The following is a 27457-nucleotide window of genomic DNA, read 5'->3' on the forward strand; positions in this document are numbered from 1 at the left end:
GGATTTCGTTATCGCTCGGATACTTTACACATCTAATGAGAGAGTCCTGCAGACGAGAAGATAGCATTATGACTAATTCTGTTATCTATTTCAGAAAAAAAAGCCACTTCCGATAGCCTAAAGTCGCCTTGTAATCAAGCGGTCCTAGATACAATTCCCACTGTGGCCCACCACTCTAGATCATTAAGTTCAGTTTCCATTAATGTATCTGTGCATAAATTGAAATAAAAAAAATCTTAAAAATTTACGTGTGCTCGGAACAACCCTTGAAAGGCAAAAGTAAAATGACGTGGAAGTTATGATTGGTTTTTACATCACTCGCGCTAATGCGGACCCCCGAACTCCATTTCTGCAGTTATTATTTTCGAGATTTTTTTCTCGGTGGTCCTCCCACCATAGGTAAGCCCCGTTCAGTGTGCTTATGCCTGCCACGCTTGTCTTTTCCCACTGTATCCTATTTGCCCTCATGACACTTTTTTTTTTCATTTTGCAATAACGCTTTCGGCATTTTTTCTTCAGAGTTATTCTTTTTGTTTTTAAATTTTTGGCGACATCTGTTTTGGAAAAAGTTCCACGAAGTTTGTTTTAAGTGTAAATGCATCTGGACATACAGTGTAGAGTGAGATTCGAACAACAAATATGAGCCAGCGCTCCTTTGATTATGTTTTCTTTCCACGTTTATTAAAATTTGCTTCCTTCAGCCTACTTCCGATTGTCGTATATTTCAATTCGTATTAGTTATTTTCCTTTTTTTTCATTTGCATTGTTCGAGCCGTGATAATTTTCTCTCTTAATCTGGTTATTCGAATACTTCTATACTTTTTTTCCTCTCTCCTTTCTCGATTTTCCCTTGCTTTTCCATATTTTCAGTAATTTAATTCTCTTGTGTATAATTCCTTTGACTATTTTTAATTTGCCCTTAGTCCGAATCAAGAAAATATGTTAGGAAATGTTTCCCGTGTAAATCTTATTGCATGGGGGTGTAAAATTGTTGCCAGCTTTTTCTTGCGATAAGGATTTTGAAAGTGCAAGGGTCTCATTTATTAACCATGGTGGGAAAGGATGGGGGGGGGGGGCGGAGGGGTGCCAGAAACTTTCCAGACGGTTTCTGCTTGAAACTAAAAGTAGGTGCAGCATTTGACCGTAGTCTTCCATCAGCAGGTGGGGTGCTGAGAAGGTTACTGCGAGCGAAGGGAAGGTGGCGAGCAACACTGCCACAGCGAGTCCCTGTAAATGATTTCATCATCTGTGCTGCGTGAAACCGGTTCTTGGTGCTCCTATACTTTTCCGATACATTTCTGCCAGCCTTTTTAGCGAAGCGAGGTCATATGTTCCAGATTCTAACTCTGGTCAGGCATGAATGTATCACTGAGTTTGTCCCGTCACAATTTTATAAATTGATAATTCATCCATATTATCGCGATTAACTCAAGAGGCAGAAGATTGATGCAAAATAACCGAAATAGAAATTGATGCATTTGTGCCTGGTACTAGTGTAACGACGAAGTTAACTCTTTATAAATGATGAAATAGGTAGCCCTTGCGCTCAAATACACTTATACCTTGGCCAAAAAACAATCCAACTTATCGCTGATCTCTTACTACATTTGGAATACAGCCAAGAGCGATGTAAAGCAATGCAATTACATTGTGAATGTTTCACATCCTATAGTCTATCTTTTTCTCGTAGCGGGGGTTCATTCATTACAAATATCTAGGAAAGGATTTAGCAGCAATCCGTGGTATACTTAAATATCATAACATGCTGCGTAGCCAGGGTTCTTGGGTCCTAGCCTCTGATAATTATGAGTTTTTGTTTTTCGTTGTTTCTAATCTTCATCAATTTCCCTGAAGCATCATTCATCCTCTGTCGCCATTGGCTATATGTAAAAGTTGACATAAAATGAGTAAAATTCGAAAAGAAAACACAAGGATCTACTTTTCTCATAGCTCGCGAAACATGCACATTACCGTATTTTATGCTTTGAGCGCTATCATTATTCTTGGAAGGTAATGGAATTGAAGCTACTCTCACAACTAACGTAAACTACATGTCACTCAGGCATGACAATTCTCGCGGGCAAAGTGGATTTTTTTTTTTTTTTTGTATTGGCACATGGTAGCGCAAACTATCTTCTGGCCTCCTAGATTTAAATCCGTACTTTTTATTCCAGTTCAATTTCGCCATTGAAGGTTTGGGTTGTATTTGGGTTATACGTATTGTGTTTTTGGTGCGCTAGGAAAAAGCAATCCCAAAGGTTCGCACTGAACAGAAAATGGTGTGTTTTCCCTCTCTCTCTTCCAACTCCGTCCCTATCTCTCACCCCACGTCCCCCACTATTTAGTTAAACTGTTGTTAGAAACATATTTTCCGAAGAATATCCACATTGAAAATAATATTCCCCAATTGTTTTGATAGGGCATTTCTATTGCTCTGAATGAATTATCTCCGTAAGAGGACTAGGGCCTCCCCGATGGCGCAGTCGTAGAGTCGTCACCTTTTAATCAAGGGATCTCGGGTTCGATACCCGGTGGAGGCACATAGTGGTTCGGAACCCACTATAAACTGAAAGTTTAATCCCAATTAGCCTTTCTGTGCACAAAGTGGACTTAAAAAACAACAATTCAATTCAATTCAATTGAATCATCTTATCAATATTTTTAAATCTGCATGCACCTGCTTAATTTAATAGATTATACATTTATATTCATTGCGGGCAGAAATGTGCGAGAAAACAATGCATTTTTTTCAGGGAATGCATGAGTCAATAATAATGTATATTTTACGGTATATACTCTTTTATATTGCATTGATTCAATAGTATCATTATTTTCTTAAGCAAGCGTGAGTTTCTTTGCACACACCTTGCAGGCCCTGCTTGACGTAAATCTCAGATGAACTAACTTCACGGTTACCTTTTGCCACCACGCTTTGGCTTTAATTCGAGCCCTGGTGGGTGCTTCGTTCGAGATCCTGCAGAAGTTTTACTCGTATCTATGCCTTGAGCATGTCACTTGCAACGGAACCAATAAAATGAAATTTTCTGTACCGGAATGGGCGTGAAACTCTACATGCACCAATGATAAGGTGTTTCCAAGAGGTATGTGCCACGTGCAGCATGTCCCTTCGGTCCGAATGTTTCTTTACGATATAATTTCATCATGCCTTACACTTCGGAATTTACAAGAGAGAAGATAGTCAGCATGTTCTTGTGCGGCGGATCTGCTGCACTACAGATTGCTACGACCCTTGGTGTGGACGATTCATTCGGTGTTACGAGGAAGAAGGGGACCAAGGAATGAAGCCAAGACCCAACAAATGCCGGCCGAGGAAGACAACCAGGGAAGAAGATGCATGCATCATTGAGATGAGCGAGGGCAATCCCTTCACGGCTGCAACGAAGATTCGCCAAGAGTTGAAACTGGAGTGCCATGCTGCAACAGTTCGGCACCGTCGAGCGGCAAAGAAAGAAGCAATGATGCATTTCCATCACGAAGCACAGATCAATTTTGCTTTACAATATTTACCAGCTCCTCAAGAATTTTGGCAGAACGTAATTTTGAGCGACAAGAAAGTATTTTCGTCTGACGAAAATGGTCAGGTTTATGTTTGGTGTCGCGACAACACTCGCTACGGCCCCGAGAACATTTCTACCCATGCTAGGAGTGGCAGGATATCCGTGGCGGTGCGTTCATACATCGAAAGCGACCACCACCTGGTTTAATCAGCACGCAGGAATTTCAAGAGTAGATTGGCCAGCGAAGTCTCCCAATCGAAAACATTTGGGCGTTGATGGTGAGAGAGTGGGAACCTAGACAGCTGAGAACAATGGAAGCTCTACTGGCTCAAGTGTTTGATGTTTGGGAGAGTTTAAGGAGAAGACCAAACATCTGCTCGTGGAATTCTTGCCTCGTCGACTAGATGCAGTGCTTGAATCCAACGGCGGGTGGACACAGTATTGAAACCAGTGACGTGCACTGAGGAGTAGCTAGTCTAGCAGAGATAGATCAATCAATCTCAAATCTCTAATTATTTTCAAATCACAATATTTATTGTTTTGTTGAAGCCACAGTTCATATGCAACACTCTTTTTCACGCGCTTCTCGTCCCTCGGTGCGTTCAGCGGCCTAGCTCGCTCTTTCTCCGCCTCACAGTTCCAGGTAGAAACGGGTTTTCGAAGGGAAAGGGAAGATTTCTGCCTCTACCTCCCTTGCTCCGTTGCCCCCGCTCCAATGGTTGAAAGCCCGTGCTTTCAGGTCCTCCAGTCTATCTCCTATAGGACAGATAGGGGATTGGATTCCCTTCGATTTCTTTGTAAATCCTCTAAAGAACTAAGGGGAATTTTTTCTGCAGTACTTCTGTTCTCTGTATTTACACTACTTTTTACACGTTGTACGTGTTTACACGTTCTTTTCACATTTGTATTTTTTATTATTATTATTATTTTTAAATATTTTCGTGTTCTTTCACACAACTAATATTACTGAAATGAGAATATTCGTAATTGTAGGTAATGTGAATTTTTTGATTTCTCTTTAATGTAATCAAGCTTTCCATCTGTATTCATATATTATCATATTATATTATATATACTTATATAGTTTCTTATGTAGCTCATGACAAGGGTTAGGTGGCTGAGCAGCCTACGGCTGAACCTCGCCCGCTAAATATATTAATTATTATTATTATTATAATATGGGATGTACTTTTATTATTTATGCATTTGGAACGTCTTATGTGCAGACAAAAATGTTAGACTATGTTTTTTTTTAAATATGTAATATATAATGATTAATTATCAAATATTTGCTCACGCTCTCTCTTTTTCTCGTTTTAGTAGTGTTTCATTTAAATATACTAATCTCTTGGCCTCCAATAAAAAAATGGATAAGCTAAACAATCATAAATACGGATGTACTTATTTGGGCAAGTGAACGGGCATTCTAATTCTTGTTGCTGGTTTAGTTTATTTTACTTCGCTTTTCTGCCACATTTGGTTATCGCGGAAATGAGGATGAGTGATGATGTGATGAAAGTGATGAACGGACCTCACAAAGAACAATTCAGGCCGGGATTCGTGACGAGCGTGCATTCTTGTTCTTATGTGTTGTACTCTGCCTGCAGTGAATAATGAAAAAAATAGAAATGAAAAATGTATCCCAGAACTCAAAAAGCCAAATGAATATCATTGAAGAAAGTAGAAAAAAGGTTTGTTTAAAGTTGTGTTTTGTTACCCATCGCTTTTTCTAGCTGTATAGATTTAATCGGAATACGTAGCTAAGAGATTGGAAAGTCGTGAGGGACAATCATAAACAGAGAATTCTAGGCTCCTGATTTCACAGTGCCCTGCAGATGCACTGGGAGGAAATTATTTGTATTTTCTTCTCTCTTCCATCGCTTTACCTAATTTCTGCCATGACGATGAACGTTGACTAAATTAAACGGGTGAAGAGTGGTTGCAAATAAACACTCATGCAAAGGCCAGGGCTCGAGCCCGGATCCTTCAGTAACGAGATCGTGAGATGGGGAAATTAAGGAAATCAAGCAATGCAAATTTCTTTAAAAAAACGTTAATCATAAATAAAGATGGTATTTCAAAAATTCAATTGAAAATTACTACTCAGGAAAAATGCAGTTTGCTTTACCGATACCCACTTATTCGAATGGTTAGCGCCTTCCTCCCATGTTTGTTGTCGGCCGACCTCCGTGGGGGAGTGCAAGTGGTCCCGGATACCCGATGGAGGTATATAGTGGTTCGGATCCTACATTAAACTATACGTCTAGTCCCGATTAGCCTTTCTGTGTATAAAATGGACTTAAAACGTCAAATCAACCATCAAATCAACCAACCGGGGAGGGGGGGGTGGTTACCAAACGCGCTACAACACCAGAAGTTTCGGGTTCGAACCCTTACCTGGACATGGGTGTTCTTTGTGTTTGTCCCTTCATTAATTTTGTCGTATCATCTTCGCGATTAACCAAATGTGTCAAAAAAGCGAATCAAATCAAATCATTCATTGATTGATTGTTTCATTTGGTTTATTTTACTTCGCTTTCCGCCATTTTGGCTAATCGCGAAGACGATACGATATAATTGAAGAAGGGACACACAAAGATCACCCATTGCCAAGCCGAAATTCATTGCCGGCATCTCTGGCTCAGTAGTCAAATCAAATCGTTTTTGATTTTCGAAAGTGGGTGGAAGTTATGTGTACAATTTTTTGTACTCATTCCTAACTTTGCAATTTTTCCTGTATTTCACGTTCTTCTTTTAGGAATACTGCGCCCTAAAGGGGGGGCGGGATTATGACCCGTTGGGCACGCCACTCATTGCTACCCCAAGTGTCGACGTCAGCGCACGTCACTGATTGAAACCCAGCACGGTTTAACCTATGTTCTTTGCTACATTCCAGAACAAAACTAATTACACACATCTCCATATGCAACTTATCTTTCCAATTCTTTCTTATTTATACCTTGGTGCTCATGGTTACTTTTTCACACACCTGCACCATTACATTATATTCTATAATACCGTGCGTTTATTTCGATCTTCAGCCGAGAGATCGGGAGAAGTGTGGCGGGCGGCGCTGACGGAGATGCCGACATTTGCGGCCTGTAATGCACGCTCCCGTTCGCAAGGCTCTGGAAGAACAATGGATTTTCTGAAGGACCTAGGGTTTCAGTGCATTGACCACACCTTACTCACAAGACCTTGCGCCCTCTGATTATTATATCTTCCCTAGACTGAAAAAAATTCTGAAAGGACAGAAATTTAGAAGCGAGAACTTATCAGCCCCCCCCCCCCCCTCGTAACGTGAACCTTGTGGCTGGCATTCCAATCGTCTCACTGACACAACACTCCTACACACTGCAATAACACAAACAAGTAACGGCAAGTAACCAAGAATAACACTCTTGCGCACAGTACGAAATTAAGACGCTCTTCGTTTACATCTGCTCGCCACTATATTCACAGCTCTGTCTTCATCTAGTCGCGAACGAACAAAAAACTCGAGCTCGGAGATTTCGGATTGCAAGGAAGCTCACGAAAACCATTGACTTTTAACGGTTACATCTGCAGCGTAATCTTGATACAGTGTTGCACATTCGAAACCTCCAAACGATCCCCATCGACACAAAACTCTTTCAAGGATATAAACTTAAGCAGGACGTTACTGGTCAAAACTATGATTAAAATGTTTATTATCTGTGGCTCTTAACATCGTTTCTAAAGCGTATTTATTTGTATATATAAGGGCAGAACTTGGATGAATTACAGATGATGAATTATAACACAGGTTAGTGCTCGTTTTGCAATATTTGTATAAATGTCTGCATATGTCCATAAAAATAAGCGGGCATTACAGGCCGCAAATGTCGGCATCTCCGTCTCGGCTGAAGATCGAAACGAACGCACGGTATTAATATTCACATTATTGACAGATTTGATTCACATGAAATTCAAATGCGCAGCACGCAAGCACCCATTCCTAACACTTAACTATTAGTTACGTTACACCTATCACGTTGTCACAGTTCTAAATCAGGGGTGCCCAGGGGGAGGGGCATTATGGCGCAGAATGTGATGGAAATTTGACTGAGTAAACAGGGCACAAGTTGAATTACGTTATCAATTAGCCATTGCTGTTATACAAACAGTAATTTGTAGATTGTTAGGGGAATTGTTACGGGCAATATTGGTGGGGGGGGGGATATCTAAGTCTTACATATTAGGCCTTAGATTGATAGGGAAATTATGGTGGCCGATTAATGAAGTTAGTGGGATTTTCAGGTAGCGGGATTGATAATTATTTTGGGGGGCAGGGAATCCCAACTATTGTGTATTACTATTACGTCTTAGATTGTTTTTTTTTTTTTTTTGGAGGGAGCAATATCAACAGGAAGTCTAAAATTGGAATGGAAATTTTGTTGGGAAGATTGAGTATTAAATTTGAGGTGGAGGGGAGGGGAATGAAGTTTTGATAAAGTGTCATGTCTTAGATTGTGAAGAGATTTCTGACGATTAAGAAATTGACAAAGGTCCGGGCGGGACTCGAACCCGGAACATTCGGTGTCTGGATCGTTAGTCCACCACTAACCGCGCTTGGCCGCAAAGCCGGTTCTCTTTGGTGGCCAAGCGCATTAACTGGTCCACTTCCGATACCACGATATTTCCGGGTTCGAGCCACGGCTTCAGTATTGGTATCATGGTATCAATTTAATCTAATCGTCACTCATCCTCATTAGCCGAAAGTGGCAGAAGAGCGACTTACCACTCTAGTAATTTCTGATCAATAGACGCGTATTAGCTTTGATTGTTGACTCTTTAATAATAAGCTTACGATTATTATTGTTAATATGAAATGCCGTCCATCAACAGAAGGACGGACCAATCGATCATTTAATTCATGTCGTTTTCTTGGTATTTGTTGTCCCTTCGGATCAGCTTCGAAACCTAAGGAAATTATTAGATGCTTGTCTGAAGTTAGTGACAATGGTTCTTTAATTTCCTGTCGCTCTTTCAGCCGGCGCGGGAACCACTTTTCTGGCAGTGAACCTCTGTTGCCGCGTCTACCTACGAAGGAACTAGTGGTCAATCAACCAATTAGGCCTACCGCTTGGGCAAGAAACGATAACTTTACAAAGCCCCCTTTAACGAAGCAGCCAGCAGGGAAACGAGGATTTTGTCAAATTAACCCGTCTGCTCTGTGAATGAACACTCGTTCTAACAGCGTTTCGACTTAAGTTGACATTATCCATTGTTTTTCTTTTTGATTGACCATATATTCTATCTATATATTTCGAGACATTTCAAGAGATCACTTCTTCTCTCATCTTCAGGCGAACAATTTTTGCTATGTCTGTAGTGTGATTGGAACTATGACAGTCCGTGATTTTGCTCCAAATCCTGTCCGCTAAGCAACCAGTCTGAGATGTCCATTCGAAATCGACAGCTATAGAGCAAAATATGTTTGAAGTGAAGTGTCTTATTGAATGAAACATAGCTCGACTCACCCTCACATTTGAATTTTTTTAGATATCTTGCGTGCACTTCGTATAGAAGGCACCACGAGACTGAAAATTCACACTATTTGGCATGGCACAAATAGACCTTATTCCAGCTTCGCTGATAGTTCGATGTATATAATAATTGTCAGTCATTAAGTTCAACGCCCTCTGCGCATGTGTTGTGATGGTTTACCGTGTTCCAATTTTGTTTTAATTCCGTTTCATGCTCAGAAAGGCTACCCGAAGTGGGATCCGAACCACTAGGCAGTTGTGTCTCCACCAGGAATCGAACCTGGGACTCCGTGATTATAGGGGGTTAACGCGTTCATGGCTTTACAGTTTCGTGAATTCAAGGAAGCCAAGGTGAGAAAAATGTGAAGAAATGTCTTCTACACGGAACTAACTATGTGTGTATGTATGTAAAACTTTCTAGCACATCCATTTTCCTATCTTCATTTTATCATCATTACGTTGAATTTTGCACCACGTTCTAGGTCACGTCACTTTGAGTCGTAAAGTATTGTCTGTAACTCAGTTTTAGTATAGTTTGTAGTCTCTCACCCAAGAATTTTTAAGGTGGGAGAAGGTAGGTGGGGCTCAACTTCTGAAAAAAATAGTGCGAGTTCAATTGAGAATACGAAAATGGAGCGGAATGATTATATTGCTACAATATATTCAGGAAAGTAAAGCGTAAAATTGAATTCTGCCTCTGAGTGATTCCATGATATTGTTTATGTTTGAAGGTAATATATTAAACATGACTATCAGCATAACCGAACGCATATAATGAGATGATTTATTAGTGTTACCAGGCTAAAGGTGCGGAGTGAGGACTGTTGCCTCTTTCATTACGGAATTCCACATGTAAAATTGATCAGCTCTTATTGCGAGTAACCATTATAGGCTTAGACCAAATTCTGGCGTTTATATTTCAATTCACTTCCTCAACAAATCCTTTCTCGATTGACTAGATTTTAAGCGGAGCGTCATTCAGTTGTCTGTGAGTGTTCCTATTTGCACAAGCAACAGCAGCTCGCTCGCACCCACAGTGCCCCGCCCACTCGACGAGACGCGTTGTTTGTGCAGTGCAGAACAGTGACAGTGTTGCCTCTCTATTCGATCTTTGTATTCTCTTTTGCCTGCCACTACACACATTTCAGACAATTCTTCCCATACGACAAATGGAAAAGCAATCAGGCAACTGTTAAATGGCTCTTTTCTAGATTTTGTATTAACACTTTCCACGGTCAAGATATGTTAACTTGGTTCTGTTTCGTATTCCCACAATTTGGCTTCGTGCAGTAGGGGTTTATATTGCAAGCTAAAAAGAAAAAAAAACGTAGGCAGGTATTTTAACATTTTAATTTTCATCCGTTTCATGATTGTATGAAAGAATATGGTGGAAAAATACACTACTTGAGACAATATCACTAATAATAATTTTGGCCGCCGCTGTGCTCGATCTCGCTGCCGAAATTCCCGGGTTCAAGTCCCGGCCTAGGTATGATTGTTTACGAGTGTTCCTTCATGAATTTTATCATACACTAATCCTCATCGATTAACCAAAAGTAAAGTAAAAAAAAGAAAGATGATAATAATATGAATCTAGCCCCCCATGGTTCCTTTATGGCTGTCCTTTTATCAATTTTATCGAGTCATCATTCATCCTCATTGTTGCAATTAGCCAATAAATGGTAGAAAAAAATAAGATGTAAAATAATAACAGAATTTTCTTCGCAGAAGGAAAAATAAATGCTCCAGAAAACATGCAATACACGAAAAGTGTGTCTTGTAATGCGAGTCTGTAAACCAAATGAACTCGCGAATGAAGTTGACGTGAAGGTTTCGTCTTCTATGAAGCAATACAGGCTTGGATGGCGCAGTGGTAGCGTCATCACCTTGTAATCCAGGGGTCCAGGTGGAGGCATAAAGTGGTTCGGATACCACTTTAAACTGTAGGTCCAGTCCTGATTAGTCATACTGTGCATTGTGGACTTAAAACACCAAATCAACAACCAACCAACCAATACAGGGTTGGAAACACTATAGTTATAGGTTTGGAAACACTGCTCCTCTCGGGAACTACTCTACCAGGCGAATCTAGAGGATATAAAATTCCGGGTTGCATAACCGTAAGGGAGGGCGTTTCTTTCGATTTCCTGTGTACATAATTCACTATTAGTATTAGAAGCATTTGTGGGTGGCTCTTACGTTGAATCTTGACCTGGTGCAGACAGCAGATGGCTTTTGGGGCTGAAGGCGCGTCCACCTCAAAGTCCAAAAAAGGAGTGTTTACTATCTATTAAACAATTCCCCCAAACAGTATTTTATGAATATCTGTGTTTCATGTTTAACCTAATTTTAAACAAAAATGTTTCAAGCAAAAAATCCAAAAGATTACAAACAAAATATCTGGCTGCGTGAAGCCTCCGCTTTCCTTAAAAAAAAAAAAAAAAAAAAAAAAACTGGCTGTACCACCGAGTTCTATTTTCTTCTTCCGGTCCACCCTGATTTAGTTTCGAGAAACTACTACACTGATATATAGCTTACGTCGATGACAAAAAGTTAATTTAAAAAGTAAAAGTTAATTTATTTTACAACTAGGGGGAAGGGGTTTAGCTAACTATTGTGCATCCAACCCACTCTGGCATCATCACGATACTTTTTTCTCACCAAGGGGCCCCCAATATTTTACTTGCAGGAGAGGAATGCACTATGCCACTGTTTCAAAACATTTGCGAGGTGACCTGAAAGTTTCTAACAATAGGTACGAATATGCGAGATGCCGCAGCTTCCTTTGATTATAGTTTCATGACATCAGAGTTCAGAAATAAATAGCAATTTTTAGCTGCTCTACTCTTGCTCTTAGTTGTTACATGGTAATGGAGAAGTGAAGTTGTATCTATCTACGATCTGATGAACCATGCTGAAATGCAAATACGTTTTTAGTGAAGACTTACAAAAATGGTTTCCCGACTTTACGCCTGGAACAAATAACTCTGAGGAAGAACGTCATTGTCAACCAGGACCAGGCATATTTGTTTCAGTTGCTAATGAAGGTATTTTAGTAAAGTCTAAATACATTAACGTTTCTTTATTATCTGGCTAACTCATTATCGCAGCAAGACAAGAATATAATAATTGTAAGTGGACCATGTAATTTTTTTAATGTCCTTGAAAGTTTGTCATCTGGTAACCCCTTGATTACAGGCAATAATGCACTGTGGCATTGGTGAGGCCCAATATTATCTTATAATAATTGTGAGTGGACAATATAATTGTCCTCTTCTTTTTGTAAAAATGTCCTCCTTTTTAAAGTTTGTCATCTGGTAACCCTATCTGTTCTTTAAAAGAAGCAAAGGGTGAAATGGTGTGTGCTTACTGAGGAGAAACTAGATGACGTTGAAGCACGATTGGAACATATTCCTCAAAAATCCCTCTGGTGCCTTGCACACGAAACAAGACATTTCCATGACTTCTGCCTGGCGAGCTACCAAGCTTTTAAACCTGAAGCCATACATTAGAAGAATTGAAAGAAAACATCAGGAGAGAAACTGAAGCAATTCCAGAAGAGGAATTGATAAGTGTTAGTGAAAATATCCTTAAAAAAGGCTGCAAATGTGTGGAAGCAGGAAATTATTTCCAACACCTCTTGTAACAAGGTACATGCTCATTTTCATTGTAACTGCCAATGTAATTTACAAGATTATTTCATTACATGGCTAGCGGTTTCAGTTACACGGATGTTGCATCCAGTTTGCTGGCAGATGCGCTCTCACTGCCAGGCATGCTAGTCGCCGCTCCAAGGATGACTTGACAGTGAAAAGCACCGTAGTTATGTCACTGACACATGCAATAGAACCAACAACCATAAGAATAAAAAAAACAACCTTGTATATATCTATATATATATTTCTTAAATATATTTATTGTATATGATATGAAAATAAACAGTCATATAAAATTTTAATTCACATTCTCTATATCATCACATGATTCATACAATTACAATAAAAGCTCACACAACACACAAGTCTTGTAGTATAATTTTCATGGCAGCATAAAAAAGCATAAGGCTCTTGACAAAAGAATCAAATGAACCTTTGCATTATGGCACTTTATAAAGAACAGCTAGTCTATCATTGGGGAAGCAAATCTTACAAAGTTAAAAGAAATTACGTTGAATCAACACACACACTAAATACTTACCACAAAGTATAAAATAAATCCAGTAAATTTTACACAGCTACTATACAGGTATGTTGTGCACATGAGCATACGCTGTGCTTCAGACTTGCAATCAATGGAATGTTATACTTTGTAGAAAATATTATTTCATTTAAATACTTTACTGGGTTTATACATAAAAAGAGTATACAATTGTGAAATATCTTTTCACATTGTGTTCTGCAAAATGCAGTCAAATAATATAAATAAATATGTATAATTCTCTGAGAAACAATCTCATGTGAAAACGAAGAGACATATTTAAAAAAGGAAACATGGTTTTTATCATTGTACGTAAAGATGAAATGTGCTTTATCAGTACACAAACAGAATATACCTTGGACCAATCTGTCTAAAATACTGACATATAAGGGCTCAAAGTATAGATGCAAAATATAACAATTCACTCACTGTTTTACTCCGATAATAATCAAATTATGTAATATTTTCGCCTTCCTTTTCCTTCTTTTGTTGGTCTATTATTTACAGCATCACATTAACATTAACAGTTAGTAAAAATTGGATTGAAGAAGACTAATTTTTAAACAGGAAAATTACTTGTTAATGGCTACTTGTAACTACAATAAAAGCTATAGCCATTTCATAGACATACATTTCTTTTCATAAGCTGTTTGTTAGAAAGTGTATCAACATGTTAAGGAAATAATGTGAGGTAGACTTGCCTTGACTGGCTACATACAATCCCACTGACTAGTATAAAATATCCAGGTATCTCAACAGTAATATTTACATCCTCCATATTTTTCTCTGTACAAGCTTGCATTAAAATAGTATTTATACTTATTACATTCAGAATTTAAGGAAAATACTGAGTTAGCTTGTTAGCACCGCAAAAGTTAATATATACTCTGTTCTCAAAGATATTTTGGTACATACGTACCAAGATTGGTAAACACACAAAACTCTGCTTTTCATACTGTCTACTTGGGTATGAATTAATATATTAGAAATTAGTTACATTATATGTCACATTAATTATGAACATTTGTTATAAAAAAATGGTTTAGCCATGGGCAATATGATGAGTCACCAAGCCACAGAATTATTCTACAATATGTTTATCTTTAATGTCTTAAATTTTCAGCACGCTAGTCACATCAACAGGTTGGATAAAAACACAAATTGTTAGAGGACACATTGTTAAAAAATACTCTAATGAAATACAATAAAGATATCCACAGGAACTTGAATGATATGGAGTTATTACTGACAGACAACATGATCTCTTGGACATGATGTTCACAAAAATAGAAACAAATAATATTTCAATACTTCTAGAATCTCTTGCTCTTCTCAGTACATAGTCACTGCCACCCTCTTTTCCAAAACTCAATTCATCAAAGATAAAGCCAAGTTCCTCCATTTTTACAGTTAAAAGAAGATTTCGTCTTCTTCTCTTGCATGAATTCTCACCACTTCAGGTTGCTTTAGTAAACTTATACTTAAAAGGGTAATGTTATTAACAAAGGAACCATCTTGTTAAGGTGTTAAAAGTTTGCATTGAAGTTCAATGCCATATAGGATATTTTGTTAATCATACAATTCAAAGTATAAAATCCAATAGTTAATAAGAATAGTCAAGGTAAGATAAGCACTTATATAAGTTACATTCTAACATGATAATCATTTCTTTTTAAAACTGCAAACTTCTACCTTCCTCCTTCAAATCCCTTCTTTGCTAAGATACTTACACAGGAGGAGACGTTCTTAATCCTTTATATATTCTATTGACTGTGTGTCACATTCTGCAGGAAACAGTATATGTTAAATTAAATAGTTGAAGAGAGAAAATCAACAAGAGGCACGTGGTTAATGTATCTTTTCTTCTGTTGCAATAGTATTCTGTGTAACTACTAATGCTTAATAAAAACTAGAAATGAACTCCATACCTGTCTCAACAATAAATCAGTACAAATTAAGCAATACTGAAGCATTTTGAATACTGAGGCCTACAATATTTTCCACGTAAATTAGATAATTAAATGCATAAATCTACATTATGCATGAGTGTAGTTTTATAAATTATGCATGAACATGGTTAATTTTAAAACAATTTGTTATAACACTTTCATTACCGTAAAAATTATTTATGAAAAAATATGTTTTATGCATATTTCAAATAAAATACTGAAGTTAATACTACGTTTTACAATATATGTGTACATTTTTATCACTATCCTTTGATGGATTCAAAATGAATCATATGAACACAAGGGTTCATCTCTTTTCAACATGAAACATACTTTGCAAGTTTTCAAATGCTGACCCTAAGTGTTACTATGCAAACCTATGCGTTTGAGGAAAGACTTTGCCCAAGTTGAGTTCAATTTGACTGGTCCACCATACTCTTCCAGTAAGCTTGGTTCATATTGCATAAGAACTTGCTTTGCGGTTGCAATGGCCAGGAAAGAGGATATTTTCTCACCAGATTTCACCAGCTGACGCATACAGTCCTGAACTACCTCGTCATACTTACCTAATCTCATCGGTCTTCCCCTCGGTGCAAATCCTAAAGCCGTAACCTCCTTTTCTCCTCTCACCCGTTTGATCCAGTACTTATCCTTCAACCCTCGTATAGTGCTTTCTGGTATTTCGTGACCAAGTAGTTCTTTGAAGTATTGTGCAGCCTTCTGGTTCCCGTGATCGGCTGCATATTTCCCAATCTCAGCTCGTAGTTCAGGGCTGTATGTCACGTAAGTCCCTCGTTTTTGTCCACCTGTCCTTTTGCATTTCTTAGAAGGAGTCGTCTCCTCTTCACTGTCTGTGTTCTGTTTTTCTACCAGTTGCTGCTGCTGTTGTTGTTGTTGTTGCTGTTGATCAGAGTAATCCACTTTAATGACATGAATTATCTGAGGAGCTTGTACTTCTTGCTGATTGCCGCTAGGACCTGGTTGAGGATCGATCACCTGAGGTTGATTTTGAACAGCATGCATCATACTAGATCTGTTACCATTTAACGAGACACCCTGAACAGACTCCATCTCTTTTAGGATGGTCACCGGTTCGTTCATGTGTGTCACGGAGGTTTCCGTTACCAAAGTGGATCCCGTCGAGTCGAAGGAGAGCGATGTGTTGATAGGCTGAACAAATGCCGTGTGTATTTCTTGAGGTTGATGTGGTTGTTGTTGGGGAATGTGCTGTTGTTGTCCGTGATGCTGAAGCTGTTGCGTTTGCTGAGCATGAGTTGTTTGCAGAGATGGGGCTTGTTCCTGCGAGTGCGTCTGTTGTTGTTGAGACTGAAGGTGAGAATGTGCTAGGACATGTTGCACCACGGCAACCTGCTGTTGAGTCAGGTTGGCATGCTGCGACTCTCCTTGCTGATGTGGCAATGCTCCTTGATGCTGAGAAACCACTACTTGATTCTGGGCATGGGACGAATCGTGATTGTGATTTGAGCCATCGGAGACCGTTAAAGTAACTGCAGGAAGGTTTGTCTGAGATGGGAGAATGGCAGGCGAAAGAACCATCTGCTGAGCGTGATGCTGCTGCTGGGTGATGGTGAGGGGAACAGGTGCAACACTCACTGGAGGAATGGAGACTGTTGTTTGCACTGGTTGTGTTGGGCAAAATGTTGCATATGTCTGCTGGAATGGTTGGACATTGTTAGGCTGATTGAAAACAGGATTCTGGTTCATAATGACAGACGTAGTTTGCTGCTGATATGACACAGAGGTTGGTACATTGCACTGGTTTATCACTGCCGGTTGATGGAATGTGATGGGTCCATTGTGGTTAACGGACACAAGGTGATTGGTCTGCGAGTGTATTGGGATGGTGGAGTAGGGATGGTTGTACACAACCGAATTGTTCATCTGCGGCATGTTCATTGAAGAAGTTGCTGTTGGGTTGTTGAGAACATTTAACGATGCATGAAGGATATCAACTGTTTGTGTTGATGGGGATGTTTCTGCAACATCTGAACTTTGATGCAACTGAACTCCCTGACCAGCCTGCTTCTCCAAGTACATTTTCCTAAATTTGCGAACTGTACTTTCCTTCAGAGGAAACTGCAGTTTTTCTGAGTAATGTTGTATGGCACTTGGAATTCCACACTGGCAAGCATAACAACCAATTTCTTCCTTCAGTTGAGAACTGTAAGTTTTCTTTTGTCTATTATTGTCTTTCTGTTCCCCACCATCTATCCTTCGAACGTCAGGATACCTTCGTAGGAAGTATTTCTTGAATTTACGAACCAACCCTCTTCGCATTTCATGTCCCAGTTTTTCACTAAAATGCCTCACAGCAGCATCGATGCCATATTGGAATGCAAATTTGCCTATCTCGTCCTTTAACTCTGGCATGTAACTTTTATAGATCTTCACAAAATTTCGCACTGTACTTTCACTAACTTGAGAACAGAGTTTTTCCGAAAAGTATTTCATGGCCTCAAAATTACCATGTTCTATGGCAAACTTAGCTATCTCGTCCCTCATTTCTGGAGTGTACTTCTGGTATTTCCCTCTCTTGCACCTTTCTTCTTTCGTTGCCGCTAAGATTGCTCGGACAGTCGCAACAGTGGTAGCTGTCAACTCTGCACGCTTACCATCTTTTGGTACTTCCTCCTTTGACTTTGAATCTGACCAATCGGATTGAGCAAGCGTTAGGAGACGGTCCGAACCTGTAAAGGTGTTAAACTTTATTTAGTATACTAAGAACTGAAATTATACAAATACATTTACACTGAAATTATATAAATATGGAAAATATGGACTGATCATATGGTCTAATGCAGACATTTTTTCACTTTGAAAAGATCTCTTTGTGGCAACACAAAGGTTATTAGCAGTCCTGAGCCTGAGATCTGAATAAATACAGTAATGATTCCCAACAGTACCAATGGATATAAAACATACAAAGAGGTATTTTAGCAATGCTATTGTTTGAGGATGAAAGTAATGTTACAATTTCAAGAACTTTAAGTTATTTTGTTGAATTATATGAACTGATAGATAACATGACTTAACATTATGTTAACATAGATAACATAAGATGACTTGCAATGTAGAACCTGAGAATTTCCAGTAAATAGAGATAAATGGAGTCAAGTATTCACTTGAGGCTAATTGGTTCTGGATCTGCCATTTAAAATGGGAACAAAACCACTGTGCAAAGTGCCCGCATTGGAGTTTAAACTCAGAATTGAAAAATGAACACCATTGCTGGTAAAATAGGGTGTAGAGTGTTCAGAGGTAATTCACTAATGAAAATATTGTACCAACCTCGGCCAAAAGGTCTTCTTTTCTTCTTGAAACTTCGTTTCAGTGTTTTCTTTTCCTTTTCCACAACTGGCCTCAGCGGTTCCTCTCCCTCCAAAGTCCCTCTTCTGCGAGCCTCTTCCGTATGTTTCCGTTGATGGATACGAAATGAAATTTTGGAAGTGAATACTTCATGACAATGACGACACTGTAAACAAAATTAAATATTTACGCAACATGAACAATGATAAAAAATGGAATGGATTGTCAGTATTCAACACTGTAGATAAATAATTCTTTCTATAAATTTTGGAAGAGAAATATATAAAAAGTTTTGTTCTGAGGACCTCCCCCCCCCCTTTCTTTTTCAAGAGTCCAAGAGAAATGTGTCAGGATAGCATTAAATTACCTCATCCCACAGTAGAAGCTTAGTGGATTCCGCAGATAAAAATAAACAGACTTTAAACATTGGATTTCTGGTATTTTTTTAATGTTGCACCCAATTCAATTTGCTAGTTGAGCCCTTTACACTCAAAAGAAAGCCAAGGAGTCCAACTTTTTTTTTCTGTGCTCATCAGTGCAAAATTGTATTTCTGTAACCAATGTGAATTCAAGAATTTCATTTCTGAGAATTATTGGTTTTAGCCAACAGCAAACATACACTTTTATTATTTCTGATATCCTAGTAAAAAATCAATCATTTCAAAACATATTCAACATAAATCAAAAGAAGATAGAAAATATTGTGTCTTCTTAAAATATTATTTAACACCAAGTTCTATGAAGGTGAGTTGCAATTGCATATGTAGCTCCACATCCAATTAGTTGCTACACTTCGATTTTGTGGAAATGTAAGTTGAGAAGTGAGTCCTGAACAGATATGTACTGACAAAGGGAAATGTTGCTCCCCTCCCCCCCTCTTGCAAAGAAGCAACAGTTCGTTCAAATTTAGTTAAAAGACGATGAATGGAATTTAATTATTACATTGCCACTAGGCTAAAGTTTGATAGGCACTAAAAATTCTGAAAATAGGCAGAAAAAAGGAACTGAAAAATGAAGTAGGCATTAAAATAGATGCATACTAACAGATTATCATATTTTACCTTTCAGGCACTCAGAAAAAGTAACTGTCCTCAAAGAAGGCACTTACCAGTGAAAATGTGCAACAACAGAAACTATAAAACCCATGCATTCTTTCAGAAATAGTCTAAAATGGAGTTTAAACTTAAGAGCCTACATTTTCTGGATGAAAAGAAAAGTCCAAGCCTAATTATCAACCATCCAGCAGACATACCTGTAATATACTACTCTGTAGTCTTCTCCTTTTTGTAGGCACTTCTAAAGCTTTCTCCTCTTCTATTATGTTGATATTTTCCTTGTCCTCTTCTGACACATAACCAGTTGGGTTACGTCCAAATATAATATGAAATGGAGAGGATACGTTCTCTTGATGAGGTGTCGTCCTGTAGTGAAACAGAAATCGATCAAGTTCTTGGTCCCAAGACGAATGGTTCTGCTGCGCGAAAGGGTCCATCATTTCCCCAACCCAACTGCACTCCATCGAAGTTTCTTGCAACGTGAACATGAAACTCTGCTGCAGCTCAGAGTTTTCAAAAGGGTGTCCCAGACCATGAAAGATCTCCTGCATCTGATCGAAACGTTCTTTGTATTTGCACTGCATCGTCTCGAACAGTTCAGGGGTGAACCCCACTATGGAACACTGAGCAAATCCAAACACGCAGAAAGTCTCAAAGATGAAGTTGGCCGTTCTTGTTGCATGGTTATTGTCAGGAATAGGCTGAGCTGCGATCCAACGGGAAAACGGGTCAACAATTGTTAGAAGGAACTCATTCTGGTACACTGTCTTTGGATATGGGCCATAAATCTTCACTTCCACCTGTCAATACAAAGGAAAAGCCTCTCATGAATTTAAAATTTGCATATTTACAATATATTACTTACAGTAATCTAGGGGCATGCACATTTTGTTTTTGACGAAAACACAAAATGTGAAATAACACATTGCAAAGTTATTTTTTTATGTTTTTGAAAGGTGTGAGATGCATTTTGCTACCATGTACCATGGGAAATAAACTCTTAAACCTGAAATTTAGGGTTTATACAGGGTGTTTCCAGGCTGATGATACAAACTTTCAGGGATGATGGAGAAGGGCACATGTATCAATTTGAGATAAGGAACCCAGGTCCAGAAATGACTTAGTCGAAAGTTATAAGCGAAAATCGGTGTATGAAGATGTAATACTTTTATTACCTGCACACGTTTCACAAGCTGTTCCGTGGCCAGCTCGGTCACCTGATCTGACCCCACTTGATTACTTATTGTGGGGTCATGTGAAAAGTCTTGTGTACGAGACACCTGTCGAGACTGAAGAGGATCTCCAGACAAGAATTCTTGCTGCCTGTGATATTGTTCGAACGACCCCAGGGTTGTTCCAATGGGTACGCCAGAACTTTGTGCGACGATGTCATACCTGCAGCAAAGCTGGGGGACGCCACTTTGAACAACTGTTGTGAATGTAGCAGCTTGTGAAACTTGTGCATGTAAAAAAAGTATTACATCTTCATACACCGATTTTCGCTTATAACTTTCGACTAAGTCGTTTCCGGACCAGGGTTCCTGATCTCAAATTGATACATGTGCCCTTCTCCATCAGCCCAGAAACACCCTGTATACCGATGCGACACCTTCCAAGGTCTGAATTATCTTATAGGTTATGCAAATCACGGAAACTTGATTAATTCTGCTATAAATATTCGAGAAGCAAAAAACTGACTCCTTCATACAGAATAAACTTAATACTCTAATGTACTATTAGAAGTGAAATGTTAATTTTGTGTAATAAGTATAGATTGGAAGTGAAATTTAGATTTTTGTTCACCATTTTAACACTGAAATGCCATTTTATATACAGCTTTTGATTCTGAAATATGCCCTGTTTTTGTACCGAAATCTTGATCTTTTATTTGCCATAAATATGTGGCTCTGCTAATTACAATTAGTTCAACTGAACAAATTTAGGATAATGGAAACAAAAATGGAAAAAGTGATGCTGGATAAACTGTAATTTAACCTTTAACATACGGTAGCCTCTTCTTCCTATAAGCCTCCCAGGATGGGGTCGGGTGTGGGGACACACTCAGTTTGCAACAAATGCTAAAAGTTCTAAACCTGGCCCTTTTAACCTAAAGATTTCCGAACTACAATTCTGCTTAGGTCTAATAATATGGTTAGGTTAGGAGGGCCAGGTTTAGAGCTCTTAGCATTTAGTTTTAGCATTTGTTGCAAGCTGAGTGTGCTCCACACCAGACCACTCTGGATGGGAGGTTTTCAAGCATGTGCTTTTCAAATGTCCAGTGGTGCAGGGTGGGGACTGGAGAAAGTAATCTATTTACCATAGACAGTTGGGTCTTTTTCCCCTTCAAAGAACTGATCTGTAGTGTGAAAGGGAATTTTGGTATTCTCCTCCCAAAAAACACAATTAGAATGCTAAAAAAAATTATTTAAAATTATGATCAAAACTTTGGCACACAACTATACAGGGTGGCTCAATAAGTCACTTAACACCCCCGGTACAAGGCCACTGCGGCATGAACGTAAAAATGGCAATGACCAATCGTTGCCTGGCCAAGGGGAACCACATTGACGTCACCCGCATGGTCGGCAGCCATCTTGATGCCCGGCATCTTGAATTCAACTTCAGAAATTTAAATGGAAAGGGAGTCGTGCGATATATCAAAATGGGCTAGAATTTCACCAGGAAAACAACTGTGACATTTGTTTTCACCTAACTTTAATTGTTGCAGAGTTAACAATACCACAAAGTTATGGCTCAAAAAGTCACTTAACATCCCCGATACAAGGCCACTGCAGCGTGCAAACATGGAAATGGTGAAGACCAATCGTTATCAGGCCAAGGGGGAACCGCATTGACGCCACCCGCGTGGTCGGCGGCCATCTTGATGTCCGCCATCTTGAATTCAACTTCAGAATTTTAAATGGGAAGGAGGTGATATATATCAAATCAGGCTAGAATTTCATAAGAAATGCAATGGTGAAGGTTTTTTCGAAGTACCTTTAACCAGTAAAAAGTTATGACTGAATTCTTGTACCAATTTGCTCCTTTTCAAGGTGTTACAAAAATGTTTTAAAATTTGTTTAGCGCATCGGTAATGCATCGAGATCAAAGTGATGTCTAGGGAGAGAAGTTCGCATGCCATTGCACACGATTTTAATCGGATTCTATGCACCTATCAAACCTGCGACCCCTTGATTACAAGGCAACGACGGTACCACTGCGCCATCGGGGAGGCTCTAATAACAAAATACTCTCTTAACCTTTTCAGTCCCAAGGCCATTTTCACAAGTAAGCCTTTCTGTCCCGAGCCGATTTTGAGCAAAATGCAGAGTTTCAATTCAATGAGTGTATAACGGAGACTAATTGCCCTAGAGAGATGAGTGATATAACATTGTACGCGGAATGAACCAGATATTCAGACTATATGAAATTTATGCAAATTCGGCATATATGTGGCGGGGGGGGAGGGGGCTAACTCTCAAAATTCCAAAATTTTGGAAAAAAAAATTTGGTTCCCCCACCCTCCCCCCAAGAAAAAAGTACATGACAGTGTCGACATGCACATGGAAATGATCGATGACATGTAAGGAACACAAAAATATTTGCATTATTATCATATGACCAATGTAACTTGAGTTGTACCCCCAAAAGGAATGGTCGGCACGCCACTGATTCAAGCTTCAAAATGCAGCGGTACCTTGAAATGACTTTAGCTCAGAGACTATTTGCCCTGGAGATATGAACGATATACTGTTGTAAGCAGAATGAATCACAGATTCAGACGATATATAATTTATGCACATTCGGCGTACATATGGAGGGGGAAAGGGGGGAAATCCCCTCAAAAATACTTTTCTTTAAAAAATGGTGTACCCCCCTCCCCCCGAAAAAAATGTCAAACTGCACAGAATGCAAAATTTATGCAAATGTGGCATATATATGGAGGGGGAAGGGAGAAAACCACCAAATATTATTTTAAAAAATTGTCACCACCCAAAAAATGTCCTCGCACTTGGGCACAAAACGACACCTACGCACAACATTCACGGACGAAAAGCTAGAATGCAGTGCAAAATGAGCGCCGATTCTTGCAGCTGCTTGAAATTCTATTTTTAGAAAATGCAGGGTAACCCCTGTTGCAACTTGTGGACACTTGTGCTAAAAAAACAAAGGTTTCCTTCAATGTGCTTCGAAATTCCATTCTCACAAAGCAGATTCAACAACCAGTCTTCCCCCTCCCCCACCCCCTGCTTGTGTCCTCACGGAAAACTTTTATTTTGACATCGGATACTGATAAACAAGCTTCCTTCGAATGCAGTTCACAGGCAGGAGTGAAAAGCATTGCTTTAGAACAACAAAGCCGGTCTTCCTTTGTCAGCAAAAATTTTCCCTTGAAAAGAGACGCAAAAGAGAAGTCCCTTTTCCCACCTTTTCGCCTCCATTTTCATGAAGAGAAAAAAAATGCAAAAAAACATTTCTGTTAAATACATGTGTTAGGAACAATATAAAAAAATCTAAATTCTAGCCAAAAATAGAAACGTTATAACGTAAAAACTACGACCTTGACACAGCATCTCGATCGAGATGCTTGGGACCATGAGGCTTACTTTTGGGTATCTCAATCGAGATGCTTGGGACTGAATAGGTTAAACTTTGGATACAAGAGTGAAATTGTAAAACTATTAAATTTTATGGTTATAAAAAATATTGTATTGTAGAACTGAAACCTCTTCAAAATATTTTTACATGATTACACCACCTCATAATAAAATTAATGCACACAGAAAAAGGAAACAAATATAATTAAATATATCCCTCACATATTGCCTGAATGAAGGAGAGGATTACCTTTTTCCACACTTTAATAGCTCTGTCAGTGGCCATATTTTTTCGTAAAGCTTCCTTTGCGGCTTCTGCCTGTTGCTGTTGTTGATCCTTTTGTTTTTTGACTTGCTCATGTCTTATATGTCTCGTATCATCACATTCCACACATTTCTCACATTTCCTCACATATGCTGCTATATCAACATAGAGTCCTCTCCAGAAATAACTACTCTGGATTAAATTGTGCATTTTCTTCACACCTAGATGAACACCTAGAAAATAAAAGTATTTTTCTCTCATGTATGATTTGCTACCAGTAAAACTTCCAATAAGAGATGAAGAAGATATGTTCTGTGCACATACTGTCATGTATTATCCCACTTAACATGACGAAGTATTTTACGTGCTGACAACAGTTACCTGAAGAAGCGGAGCGTAACTCCGTGAAATGTCGTATATAGGACTTTTTAATGATACTCACTCACGTAAGTGTTTCTATATATATATATATATATATATATATATATATATATATATATATTATATATATATATATATATATATATATATATATATATATATATATATATATATATATATATATATTATTTTTAATATAAATAGTGAGTAAACGCACAATCACAATATGTCAACAACTCTAATGGGTCAATAAATATACATTTTAATAGAATGAGAAAATGTAATGTCCTTGTACATTGTTCGATGCTCGTTGCTTGTTAATATCACTAATAGTCTACTTAATACAAATAAAACAAGCAAAATAAAAAGTTTCAAGTAACAATGCTTTACTGACAAAACTTTCAGGGTAAATGGTTTTACACTAACGTACTGTCTACAAAGGTTAACAAAGTGAAACTAAAACAATGCTTCATGTAAACATTTGTTGCTTGTTTTATTTCTATTAAACTGAATATTAGTCTTGGCTAGGTTTTGACCGGGACAGTCCCGTTTCAGAGACGTGTCTCAGTCATCCCGTCGAATTTATTAAAAATACATTACTTGCACCATTTGCTAAAAAAAATGTTGATGGAATTTTTAAACTAGTGTCAAGCAACACTGTGTACTGTGTTTCAAGCACTTCATAATAATCAAAATGTTCCATTATTGTCCAGAATTTTTGAGCAGACAATAGTTTTCTGTTTTTTTGCATCCCGACTTGCACACATTACTGTGTGTGTGTTCCGATATTTGTAGAGCAATGGATAAGCATGGCCAAGAAGCGCACATGTAGTTTGAATACGGACCTGCAACTAGAATTTAAATTCCTTCATCTTGATACAAATTCATGTATGGTTGGTGAAGAATAAAGTTTTCTCAAGAAGATTGGTTCTGATAAATCCTTCTGACACTCCTCAACTTCAGTGTGGGACTAACATCAAAGGTTGATCAGAAGAGACGAGACACATCGTAAATCACACTGAGAGTATAATAATTAATATCTTTTGACAACGGGAGATCATATTTCATTTAATGTTTCATTTATTTGACCCATACTATAATAAATAATAATAATACGTTAATAATAAAGCAGGTGGAGGTAAACTGATCTCCTTGGGATGTCCCGTTTGTGGTTGCCCTAGTCTCTGCACAAGTGCTTTGTGCTGCTCATTAATATAATGTTACAAACTGCTGTATCAACCATGAAGCACTGAATAATTTCTTAATGTGAAGAGCATGTAAGTTTCTTAAAGACGTCCTCTTTTAGGAATGCTTGGCTAACTCCTTCTTCGGCAGGCCATTGTAAGCATATACTACACAACGTGAACATCAGCAATACTGACATAATATTAAAATTAAATAAATATGTAAATATTTTTATATACAAGCAAATATTGTTATATAAAATTTTAGGGTGAGATGCATGTCCCAATCATCTCATCAATACTATTAAAAAATCACTATTTGTCCCATTTTATAAAAGTTTAGGAGTTAGCTTGACACGTCCTTTCCCATTGCACAAATATTTATTGTTAATATTTATTGTTATTAATTATCTTTTCTTGTGCAAATGTTTATTGTTCTTTAATATTAATTTCTGTAATTTACCTATCACTGATAATGTCAGGATAGTGACTAACCTGTATATAATTATCTTGTTAAGAGCTGTTACCATGGCAATTACGAGTGTCTTTTGTCTTGATTTGGAAGTTCGGGCTTCGAGTTTTAAAAAGAGTGGTTAAGTTGAATTGTGAGAAGCTGTTATTTCTTTGACTGAAGTGGATTTTATGCACATAAGTATTTATTTTGCTAAGACGTAAAATATAATTCTTTTCTCTTAGCGAACACTTGACTTTGATTTGTTTTGACCAACGAACGAAGAGAGATATTACCCCATACCCTGAGAGGCATCACGTGTATGCTTTCGAGTCTTTCATGTGAACTTATTATTAGTGCTCTGGTAGTTAAATCATGTTCTTTTGACCAAAGTACGTGTCAATATTTTGGCGCAACAACGCGGGGCCCGAAATCTGTTGTTTCGTTAGTGGTGTTCACTTTTGTGTGTTCGTGAAGAGTAATTGATTTGTGATTGTGATGGAAATTCTGTGCTAGAAGAATATGGATAAGAAGATGTTGAGAAGTGCAGGTAAATCATCGGCTGAGGAAAATGAATCTCCAGTGCAGTCAGTTCCAGTTACAGCAGACTTGCTTTCTTCAATACGGATTATGTTGGAGGAAAGTACAAGGGCTATGGAAACTAAAATTCAGGAAAACATTAGAGAAAGTTCCAGCAATCTAGAAGCAAAGATCCAAGAAAACGCCATTGCTTTGGATTCTCTGGAATCAAAAATTAAGGGAAACATTAGAGAAAGTTCCAGCAATCTGGAAGCAAAGATCCAAGAAAACGCCATTGCTTTGGATTCTCTGGAATCAAAAATTAAGGAAAACATTAGAGAAAGTTCCAGCAATCTGGAAGCTAAGTTTCAGGAGAATGTAGCCATGTTGGAATGCAGTTTGAACTTAAAGTTAGAGGAAAGTGGTAGAAATCTGGTGGAATCAGAAAGGCGCTTAGAAGAGAAGTTTTCACAGGGTTATTCAAAAATCACAGAATCAGCTTTGGA

The 27457-nt window shown here is 38.3% G+C and overlaps 1 protein-coding gene across 4 annotated transcripts in view; it reads right to left on the bottom strand.

Moving 5' to 3' along the window:
* Positions 1-12970: 12970 nt before the first annotated feature.
* LOC146001627 (uncharacterized) overlaps positions 12971-27457 on the bottom strand; it is a 29893-nt gene continuing 15406 nt past the window's right edge. For all 4 annotated transcript variants that reach the window (XM_083139177.1, XM_083139176.1, XM_083139178.1 and 1 more), the window contains exons 5-8: positions 24402-24649; positions 19751-20353; positions 18481-18664; positions 12971-17879 (exon numbers count right to left, since the gene is read on the bottom strand). In XM_083139177.1, the coding sequence (XP_082995303.1) occupies positions 15529-17879; positions 18481-18664; positions 19751-20353; positions 24402-24649 (3386 nt within the window). In that variant the 3' untranslated portion in view covers positions 12971-15528. The remainder of the gene's footprint in view (positions 17880-18480; positions 18665-19750; positions 20354-24401; positions 24650-27457) is intronic.

The sequence above is a fragment of the Lepisma saccharinum genome, chromosome 17 (genome assembly GCF_977018435.1).
Source record: "Lepisma saccharinum chromosome 17, izLepSacc3.1, whole genome shotgun sequence".
Lineage (NCBI taxonomy): Eukaryota > Metazoa > Arthropoda > Insecta > Zygentoma > Lepismatidae > Lepisma > Lepisma saccharinum.